Below are 10,778 nucleotides of genomic sequence, written 5' to 3'. Positions count from 1 at the left end.
CGGCCCCTTGCCTCCATCCTCCTCATCGTGCCCATAAATTCATTCCCGATCCCGTTCCCAGCCTGCCAGGCCCTCGCGGGACACGCGGCGGCTCCCAGCCCGTGCTGGAGATACGGACTGAACTTTGGTCCCTGAGCAATTAAGGTGCCTGAAACTGCACTTCATTAATGGTTGTTCTGCAATAAAACCCATCAAACTGCCCTTATTTGCAATATAAAACCGCAATTTGTTTTAATTTATGTTTTTCAATCCCTGCCGGGTGGTTCGGGGGATCTGCCAGGCATCTGTCACTGGAACCAGTGGGGTGAAGGGGGGACACGGGGTGGGGTGTGGGTGGGCTCGCCGCAGGTCTGGAGAGGGGGTTCCCATTCCTCCCCATTCCCCGTGGACCCTGTGCCGTGTCCCCCAAGAAGGGAGGGCAGGGATGCTCCCATGGCTCCGGGGAAGAGCATCCCCGTGCCGTGGGAGGTTCGTGGGAGCCCCCCGGCACGGAGCTGCCACCGGGGCGAATTCCTGAACAAGAGTGGGGTGGGGTGGGTGGGAACAGAGATGGACCCAGCTGTTTTCCTGGGCCAGCATCGCCCGTGAGAGCTGGGAATTGGCTCAGCTCAGCTCAGCGTGTGCCAGCACACGTGTGCACACCCCTGCGGAGCAGCGTCGGCCCCGGCAGCGGCCCTGGACATCCCGAGCGATTTGTACTTCCCTAAAGCCCCCATTTCTAATTACCGTCACTGTGGCTCTGCCATCCTCCGGGGCTGGTTGTTCTCCGTGGCTCCAGATCCTGCGGGAGGAATCTGGGCCACGGGGCAGGACTGGGAAGGGCTCAGAGCCACCTGGGATTCCCTGCGGTGGGAGTGCTGCTGCTGGCTCCCGAACCCCTCAGGGCCCTTAGCCGGCTCCCCAGCGGCAGAGCAGGGTCGGGGGTCCCTGGTGGTGCCCGGCTGTTCAGAGTGGCTGGAGCTTTCCAGAGATTTCTCCTTGCTCTCGGCAGGTGTGTGATGGGAAGCTGCCCTGGCGCTGCTGGGACGGAGCCCGGCTCCTGCTGGAGGCAGAATTTGGGATGTTCAGAGCTGCTGAGCAGCTGGAGGTGCCTGAGGAGCTGCAGCAAAACCCCATTCCCTGGGGATGGGCACAGGAGGGTGGCAGAGCAGGGGCAGCTCCCCTGGTGTCCTCATCCCGTGTCACGGCGCCTCCTGGCTGGCTCTGCACATTTCCCGAGCCCCCGGCTCCCACTCGGACACGGAGAAGCCACCAGAGCCCTTTTCCTGAGCACGGGTGACATTCCCGAGGAGATCCCTCATCCCAGCACGGACACAGCCGCCGCCCCGGCACAGGAGCCAGGAAAAGCAGCCGGAGCTACCGATGCCACGCACGGCGCACCTGGAGGGAATTAGGCCGCCTGTTCACCTCCCTGCAAAACCTTTTGTAGAGCGAATTCCTGCGGTTTCCCATCGCAATTGCTGCAAATTATACGAGCGCCGCGTTCCGTTCCGTCGGGAACGTGCCCTTGGCGAGCGCCGCTCGGAGCTGCCGCCACGCCCGGCCTCGGGGCGCCCTTCCAGAGCCCCCCCAAGTCTTTCCTTCTTTTTCCCCTTATCCCGTGGGATGTGGGGGGTACGGAGCTGGGGATGGCTCCGCTGCGGGTGGGGAGCAGATGTGTGTGCACAGCTGGATGCGTGCGCAGATGTGCACGGGGGAGGGGATGCCGGGGCTGATGGGCTGCCCTCGAGGGGTCTTCCAGAGGCCGCCATCGGGCCGGGGACCCCCGCTCGGGCGCCGGCGCTGCCGCAAGATGCGCGGTCGTGCGCGTGTGTGCACGCACGCATGGAAAGGCAGGCGCACGAGCACCTCCGTGCCTTTCCACGCGCGGCTCCGCATGGATGCGTGTCCTGGTGCACTCCCGCACCGCCCTGGCCGTGCTCGGCTCTCCGGGGGCGCCCCCAGCCATGGGGACCCCCCTTTATCCTCCACCACCAGCGAGTCCAGGCCTCCGGGGCGGCAGGAGCGCCCCCGCTCCGCCGCGCGGACACGTCACTTCCTGCGGCGGCGGCGGAAGCCGGAAGTGCCGCTGTGGCCGGTGCCGGGTCGGGGCGTGCCCGGTGGGGCCATGGCGGGTACGGCCGGCTGAGGGGGACCGGGGGCACCGGGCGCTCCGAGCCGGCCGTGGGGCTCGGGGAGCGGCCACAGAGCGGGTCCCCCGGCGCGGGGATCCTCCGCCGCGGGCCATGGCGGCGGCGGCGGCGGCGGGTTCCAACTGGGGCCTGATCATGAACGTGGTGAACAGCATCGTGGGGGTGAGCGTGCTCACCGTGCCCTTCTGCTTCCGACAGGTGAGGGGCCGCCCGCCGGGCGCTGTGTCCGAGCGGGGTCCTGCCGGTGTCCCCCGGGCTGGGCCGGGGGTGTCGCTCCGTGCCCTTGGCAGCCGAAAGCCCCCGCGAGCTCCTCCACGGCCGGGCCAAATTCTCGAATTCTGGCCCGAATTTGGGGGGTGGTTCCCTGGCTGGAGAGGAAAGTCAGCAAAGGAATCGCTTCGCGCCCGGACCGGGCATCTCGTGCTCCAAACCCTGCGTTTTTCCCCAGTCGCGGAGGAGTCTCCAACTCAAAACTTCTGCTCCAAACCCTGGGTTTTGCCCTGCCCTGTGGTCCCGCTGATGGCTCCTGCCTGCCTTGTAAAGGAGAAGGGAGAAATTAAATAATCGTGAAATACGATAAACAAAACCCGGAGGCTTTTCCAGACCCGGCTGTGCCCCCGCACCCCTCCCTGGCAGCCGGGGCTGTGCCAAGGCACCGGCTGGGTGCCCCTGGGTGCCAGCCCTGCACGCGGGGAAGGCAGCGGGGCAGGGGCTGGCTGAGGAGGGGTGAGCCAGGGTGGGAGTTCTGCTCCCAGCTCGCTGCTCGGGGCGCAGCTGGGAGCTGTGGGAGGCGGCTGCGCTGTCCTTGGGCCGCGGAGAGAAGGGGGGAGCAGAACTTCCCGAAAGAGGGAAAAACGTGGCTGGAGCACGCGGGGCGAGCTGAGGGAGGGCGGCCGGGCTGCGGTGGGTGGGGGGCTGACCTCCCCCCTCCCCACCATCTCCTGCTGCGCTCCTCCGTTGCAGTGTGGGATCCTCCTGGGAGCCGTGCTGCTGATCTTCTGCTCGTGGATGACTCACCAGTCCTGCATGTTCCTGGTGAAGTCGGCCAACCTCAGCAAGCGCAGGACCTACCCCGGCCTCGGTGAGACCCCAGCCCCGGGGCTGCTCCCCAGCCCCTCTCTCAGCACCGGGGCCTTCCTTGGCCTCCCAGTTTGCAGGCTGGAGCAGCAAATGTTTCCCTGCTGCGGTTCCCAAGTTTGCCTTGCTGTGCCTCGGCCTCTCCCCCGGGGCAGGGTTGGATCCTGCTCCCACAGCCCTGTTAATGGGTGCTGAGCTGTTCAGCCTCCGCGGGGCAGGGGAGGAGGTGATCCAAACCCCAGCTCCCGGGAGCCATCTGGGATGAATTGTGGGGCTGGGATGAATTAATGATGGGTCTGGGCACGAGTTCCCCACCCAGCGCTGCCGGGACAGCGGGTTCTGCCAGCCTGGCACGGAGCTGGGCTGCCTGGATCCGAGCTGGGAGCTCCTTTATGGCTCAGCAGAGAGGAAACGGAGCGAGGTTCCAAAGGGCTGAGAAAGTAAAAACATCTGGAAGGTCCCTGGGTGGGTTTTGGCAGAGCCAAAACCTCGGAGCTCAGCGCTGGCGCCGGGATTGGCCTCTGCTCGTGGCCTCTCTTGGGATCCTGAGTGCCCTGGGGAGCAGGAGGAGCTGTTTGGGTTCCAGTCCTTGCCCTTGGCATATGGAGCAGCAGGAAAAGTCTCCTTTTCCTCGTTCTGCCTTACTTCTCTGTGGGAGGAGGGAGCTGCTTGGCGCTGCCCTGGCACAAGGGCTCCCACCAGCTGCTGACAGATGGGTTTGCTCCTCCCTCAGAGCGTCCACGGTGCTGCTCCCAGGAAGCACATCCCGGCTTCTGCCGGCTTGCCTCTGCTAGGAACGGAAAGCATGGAGAGGCTCCGTGGTCTGGGAGGCTGTTTTGGTGCCAGGGGGAAGGGGGAGCCCCCGGCCCAGCTGCCGGTGCCGCTGCTCCCTGCCCCTCACAAGACGCCTTTGTGTGCAGCTTCCCGCAGCACAGAGAGTCCCCTCCGCCTTGGAGCGTGTCCCGGGAAGAAGGGATCCTCTGCCCGCCCGGGAGCCGAGGGGCTGCAATACAGAGAGGGCCAGTAATGCTTCCCAGCTTCCTCCTGCCAGGGGGGGCTGGCAGCGGCGCCGTGCCCGCTCCCCGTGCCCTGGGAGAGCTGCCACGCGCTCCCACGCCGCATCCCAATGCTCCGAGGCCGGGCAGCTCCACACAGACCCCTTTGTCCCCACAGGCTGGGCCCGGGGACATCTGCGGGCGCTCCTGGGAGGTTTTGGCAGCGCCGAGGCGCGGAGGAAAGTGGTGCACATTCCCTGCAGGGCGGGCAGAGCCTTCCGGAGGAACTCCAGCAGCCGCGGCTCCGGCACAAAGCCCGTCCCAGGCCGGGGCTGGCGCTGGCTCGGCACCACGGCGGGAAGGGGAAGGGCTGCAGGGAGATGTGTGGGTGAGGAGGGAAGCGGGAGGTGGCTCCCAGATGGGTTTTAACCAGGAGAGGAGCGAATCCCTCCCCTTCCAGCAGCACTCGGGATGTGCTGGGCAGCTCCTGAGGGGCAGCTCAGCCCTGCAGGGCAAGGGGCTGAAGCGCTGTCCCAGGAACCACACTGGGTTTGAAAGGTTTCTCCAGGTACTGAGCAAGCTCTGCCCAATTTGGGGGCATTCCAAGATCCCATTCCGAGGATTTGACTCTACCATTTATTTTACAGTCGTTACCTTCTGGAGAAGATAAAGAATCCCATTTTTCCGTTGTCCCCAGGTGGGGACGCCTGCCCACAACGTTTGGAGGGTTTTTCTCATTGAGCACCGATCCCAAACAGCCGGGGAGATGGGCTGGTTCCAGCACCACCCGGGGCTGTGTCCGTATCCAGAGGCTGGAATGTGCTCTGGGAGGATGGGCAGCACCATTCCTCCATTCCCCCCCACCCCCCGAGCTCAGCCTGTTACTGACCCATCTCCAGGAGGGATCTTTTCCTCTTGCTGGCTCCTCTTTCTCCTCCCAGACCCTTCATCCGTGGGCCTGACCCCCCCAGAGCTGTTGCCTTTTCCCTCCTGGTTGTGAGTTCCCAGAGGAGGCCGGAGCGGAGCGGCCGCTCCCCGTGCCCGGGCACAGTGCCTGGTGGCGGCTGTCCCGCTGCCCTGTCACTGATCCAGCAGCTATTTTGGGTGCTTCCCCACATCCCTGCTCCGGGCTGTGGGTCCCTGCCGTGCCTTTTGCTCATTCTGTGGGAGAACATCTCGTTTCCTGAATTTTTAGCTCGAGTAGAGTCCAAGGAAATCAAGAGTTGAAGCTAATATTTCAAATAGCAGGAGAAGCTTCCAGAAAGGATTCGAGTTTGTTTTCTGGCAGGCGCTGGAGATGTTGGGCTGTGCCTCAAGGGAAGGCAGAGGGGACTCCAGGGTGGTGGGTTCATGCTGGACCTCACTGGCAGATTTGGGCACTGTGGTCTGGGTTTGGCACCGGAGCTCCCCATTCCCGTTCTGCCCAGTAAGAGCTAAAAATAGAAGTAAATTTTTCTTGGCATTGTCTTTTTAAGAGAAAACCCAGTGATTTGAGGACTACTGAGCATTTTCTGCTCCAACCCCAGGATGGAAGGGGGGGAAAGCAAAGCCTTGGCAGCAGCCCTTTGGTGTGGGTTGGGAGCACTGGGTATTCTGGGAATGGGATTGAACGTTCTGGGCACCAGCTCAGCTCTCCCAGCCAGCCATGTCGGGCAGCCCAGTTCGAGGGGGAAGATAAAAATAAAAAGGGGACTTGGATTGGAATTCTGCACCACTTTAACTTTCGCCACACACAATCTTGTACAGGAATATTTTCTCTCCCATTGCCTTTAATGGCTGCCATGTGTGGCTGCTGCTTCACACCACTTCTGGTTTTAAACAGAAAAAAAAAAGAACCTGCTTGCTGGCTTTCCCTCATCCCTGCTCCCGTCTTATGTGGTTTTCAGTTTCCAAAGGGAAAGGCTGAAAAAGAAAGTGGGAGGGTGAGGGAAACAGCCCCAAAATACCAGTGGTGGGTTCCTTCTGCACTGCCCTGTGTCACTGTTGGTGTCTAATTGTGAACTGACATCTTGCCCTGTTCTGGACCTTTCTTTGACTAACTTCCACTCTTTTTTCCCTTTTATGCCAGCATTTCATGCCTATGGAAAAGCAGGAAAAATGTTGGTGGAAACGAGGTAAATCTGCTGCTGATTCAAAGTGTGAACAGTTTGGGTGTCTGCGGTGAAAACCTTTGTGTGCCTTGCTGTGCTCTCCTGCCTTGCTGTGCTGCCTCCTGGAGTTCCAGGGGAGGCTGGGGGAGATGCCCTGAGCACAGCTCCCAGCTGTCACCTCCATCCCTTCACTTCCCAGGCGCTGGGAGCACAGGAGGTGGGGATGAGCTCCTCTCCTGCTCTGCTGTGAAATCACAGCCGTGTCACTCCTGGCAGCTTTCCAGGGGTGGCATCCCCGCTGTTGAGGTAGTGGGAGGGAGTGTTTGCTTCCTTGGATGCCGGGATCTGCTCTGCTCCTGCCCTCTGTGCTCCCTTCCCCGCGAGATGCCTTGAGGGGGGAATCCTGCCTCCATCTCTACTTCCTCCCATGACCCCAGTGCAGATGTCAGGTGATGGCACAATCCTCACAGCCCTGCCTTTTCCAGCAGGGATTCTTTTCCATGTGTGCTGAGCCCAGGGCCAGCTCCTCCCAGCTGCAAACTACTGCTCAGCACTAAAAATACACAGATTATTCCTCAGATGTTGCTTGTCCATGCAAGCAGAGGCTGTAATTGCCACAGGGATGTTCTATAATTGGAATTGGGAAGGAAAGTGGTCCAGGAGTAGGAGGAGAAGCAGTTCATGGACAATCTTTTCATTAAAGTGTGGTCCATTATGTGGAGAGACGTTGGAGAGCTCACTGGGTATTGAGACTCTCATGGCAGCGTCCTGCTGTGGGTGTGGGGCTCTGAGAGCCTGGTGCTGATTTCTTTTGAATTTTTCCAGGAGTTCAAGGAGTTCTTGTCATCTCCAAGATCAGCTTTCCTTGGGTTTTTTCCCCCGTGGCTCCCAAGAGGAGTTAAACCCCTGCATGGGTTGTGGGCAGAGCTGCATCTCCGGGTGTTTGGTGTGGATGGAGGTTCTCTGGTGGCTGTTTTATTGGCATGGAGTGCAGAAGGGGTGTCCTGCTCTTCCCAAGGCTGAGGATGGGAGCGTGGCTCTCCTAACCCATCCCTGTTTGCGTTTGCAGCATGATTGGGCTGATGCTGGGCACTTGCATCGCTTTCTACGTCGTCATCGGCGATTTGGGCTCCAACTTCTTTGCCCAGATGCTCGGATTCCAGGTGAATAAATCACTCCTGCAGTGCTCCCAGACCTTGCACTGAGCCCTGTGTCCCCTGGCTACAGCAGAGCTCCTGCCCAGGGGGTCCCAGGGGGGCTCTGTGGGGTCCCCTCACGGGGAGATCCTCGTGCACGGAGCCTCAGCTCTGGGAAGTCTGGGAAGCTCAGACATATGGCAAACAATCAGCTGTGTCAAACTCCAATATGGCATTGCCATCAAAGGAATTCTTTTTAACTTGGTCCCTTATTAATTGTGGAGCAGATTCCTGGGGGAGATAATGCTTCCTGCCTTAATTCTGCCCCAGTGGGTAGTGACAGGCAGTTCCTCTGCCTGAGCTCTCCTCCCTGTAGTTCAGGAGGGATTTTTGTCCTGTCCCTGGCCGGTTTTGTGGCCAAAATCTCTGTGTTCCTGCCTCCTCAGCCGTGTGATGAGCCTGCTGCTGGCTCAGGATGCTCAGAGGCAAGAGGTGCTCCTCGGAGCCGGCACGAGGGCCGTGCAGGGAAGCAAAAGGATTTTTGGTGGAGTGTTATCTGTGCTGCCTGATGCTCCTAAGCTCAGATTAAGGGACTGTGAAGTTAAAAAAGATGTGTTGAGGCTGCAGCCAAATTAGGTATTAAATATTTCCAAGCATTCCAGGGTGTTCTGCTATAATAAATACCAGTGTGAGGCTTTGATTAATTTTCTGGATTGGAGTTTTCAACACTTTCAATTTCTCGTCTCCCCAAGTAAATTTAGGTTTTATTTAATTGCATGAAAATACCTAAATAGCTTGTGCTGGATTAGCATTTACCCCATCCCCAGCCACCCCCCAAATGCTTCCAGCTCGGACGTGTCACACACTGCAGAGCAACAGTGGCACCCAGTGACTGAGCTCAGCACAGACAGAGCCCTGGCAGCATCTTCAAACACCTCCAGACACAGAACTGCACTGTTGAAAGGTGCCTTTCACTCTGGAAAGATGAGCCACGCCAGGGTTTGCTGCCTGGGGGGGGTGTGTTGGGTGTCCTCCCTGCTCCAGGTGTTGATGCAGGTCCCTTCTGCAGGTGTCGGGCCCGTTCCGCATCGTCCTGCTCTTCGCTGTCTCCCTGTGCATTGTCCTTCCCCTGAGCCTCCAGAGGAACATGATGGCCTCCATTCAGTCCTTCAGTGCCATGGCTCTCATCTTCTACAGCGTCTTCATGTTTGTGGTGGGTATGGACACCGGGCGTCCCGCTCTCCTGCTGTCTCTTGGATTTTGGTGATCAGTTTCACCTCCCAGATGCTCCTGTGATTCCCTCGTGGAGCCCCAGCCCTGTCTCACCCACATTTCAGGACTGGAAGGAAGGGGAGGAGTGGGGATTCTTTCCACGTAACTTTTCCAGTAGGCTGTGCAGGGTCACACCTGAGAGCTGCCTCCTCAGGGAGGTGTGGAGCCTCCCAGGAGCTGTGCCTTTAAGAAACCACAACATTCACAAGAGCTGGCTGCACTGAAACATCCCTGGGGATTAGAAACCCCATCCAAGGATATTATAAACAGACATTCAGACATATTTACCTTCTGCTTCCTGTGCAACCCAACTCCTGCCAGTTCTCGTGTCCATGGCAAGGCAGCTCCCTGGCCTCGGCTCCTCCCTCTTTCCATAAAGTTTTTCCTTCTCTTTGGTGAGCTGGTGGTGTTAAATGGCCCTGGAGCTACAGGTGGGATCCTGTTTAGGACCTTTTGTCTCTCTCTGCTGAACAGGATTCTCTAAGGCCAGCAGTGCTTCCTGTTTGGATTTAAAAACATGTTAAAAACAGATTTTAAAACATGCAAAAGAGGTAGCTTTGAACAATAATTCTCACAGTTAATGTGTCGGTGGAAACCGTGTGTGCTGTGATGTCTGATGGCATCAAACAAGGGGGGGAATGTCATAGATCCCTTGAAATCCTCTCTGGGATCCTCGGTGGCCCTGGGAGCTGTGTGGGTGGGACGTGGAGCTGGGGGATTGGGGTGGGGCTGTGGTGGCAGCTCAGGCTGCTCCCTGCAGAGCTGTCACACGCTGCCTGTTATCCCAGCCCGGCGCTGCTGCTGCCCTGCGGCTGTTTGGGGCTGGCTGCTCACCCCTGCTGTCTGTCCTGGCTGCAGGTTGTGGTGTCCTCCTTCAATCACGGGCTCTTCAGCGGGCAGTGGCTGCAGCGAGTGAGTTACGTGCGCTGGGAGGGCATTTTCCGCTGCATCCCCATCTTTGGAATGTCCTTTGCCTGCCAGTCGTAAGTACCTGCCATTCCCAGCCCTGGCAGTTGTTCCTGCAGTGAGTTTGTGTGAGGGCACAGGGTCAGGAGGATCTGCAAGGGATAGATACCATCTGCTTTGGAGGTTTGTTTTCATCCAGCTCGATAAAAGTTCAGCCTCTCATTCAGTCCTGACCCTTTTGTTACCCAGGCCCTTTTGTTATTCCATTTCACCTGGGAATTCTTGTAATGGAGCAACATGAGACCACTGGAGCCAAACAGCTCTGGTGCAGCTGCAGGAGGGATGAAATTCCCCTGCTTCTTGAAGGGAAGGTGCACCAGGAAAGGCTGTGCCACCCCTCTGTGTGACCCCCTGAGTACTGAATGCTGGGGGCTGCTCTGCTTCCCCAGATTTCCTGGAGAACACGGCGAAGCTCACACAGCTGTTGGCTTTGGAGGGGTGTTCCTGCATTTCCAGTTCCCTGGGTGTAGTGGCACATGGGAGGAGGTGAGAGCAGACCAGGCTATTTCCACCTGGCCAGTTCCCTGGTTTGGCAGACGAGTGGGAGAAGGTGAGGGCAGGCCAGGCTGTCCCAGGTTTGCAGCAGCATTCCCTGCTGCACCAGTGAGTGCTATGTGCCTGGCCAGAACCCTGACAGCTCTAACCAGTGTAAATCCAGGCCTGGACAGGGAAGGACTGGCCTGCTCTGGAAGGACCATCCTCCTCTGGAAGCCTGGCAGAGCTGGGCTTCCCCCGTGTAGTTCCAGCAAATGGGTCTCGTGCCAACAGTAAATGAATGTGACAGATAAAATTTGCTCAGACTGCTGTGTTTACACCCACTCCAAGATCCAAATCATCATTTCCCACTTACTGGCTCTTTTGGCAGCTCAGATCCTACCCCGGCACACTCCAGGCTTGCTGTTTAATGCCTCCATTACAACTGGCAAAGGGAATTGTGTTCTCTTGCAGCTTTACCTTGTTAACAAATCCCTTTTATTGTTCTTTTCCTTATGCAAGCCATGCAGTACCCAGAACAATTTTCCTGAGAGTTGGAAATTCAGGGAAATGGTTTGGTCTGGACCTGTGTGTGTGCCTAAATATAGGCTTCATGGCAGCACCAATCTAAAACTG

General features: G+C 58.8%; 1 protein-coding gene across 2 annotated transcripts in view; it reads left to right on the top strand.

The window, feature by feature from the left end:
* Positions 1 to 1,654: 1,654 nt before the first annotated feature.
* SLC38A10 (solute carrier family 38 member 10) overlaps positions 1,655 to 10,778 on the top strand; it is a 30,994-nt gene continuing 21,870 nt past the window's right edge. The window contains exons 1-6 of one of the 2 annotated variants that reach the window (XM_053959987.1): positions 1,655 to 2,330; positions 3,096 to 3,213; positions 6,273 to 6,318; positions 7,364 to 7,457; positions 8,500 to 8,643; positions 9,561 to 9,685. In XM_053959987.1, coding sequence (XP_053815962.1) covers positions 1,881 to 2,330; positions 3,096 to 3,213; positions 6,273 to 6,318; positions 7,364 to 7,457; positions 8,500 to 8,643; positions 9,561 to 9,685 — 977 coding nt within the window. In that variant the 5' untranslated portion in view covers positions 1,655 to 1,880. The remainder of the gene's footprint in view (positions 2,331 to 3,095; positions 3,214 to 6,272; positions 6,319 to 7,363; positions 7,458 to 8,499; positions 8,644 to 9,560; positions 9,686 to 10,778) is intronic. The other variant, XM_053959985.1, reaches the window with a different exon arrangement.

The sequence above is a fragment of the Vidua chalybeata genome, chromosome 19, assembly GCF_026979565.1.
Source record: "Vidua chalybeata isolate OUT-0048 chromosome 19, bVidCha1 merged haplotype, whole genome shotgun sequence".
NCBI classification, from domain to species: Eukaryota; Metazoa; Chordata; class Aves; order Passeriformes; family Viduidae; genus Vidua; species Vidua chalybeata.
This window is presented reverse-complemented; position numbering and strand designations above follow the sequence as displayed.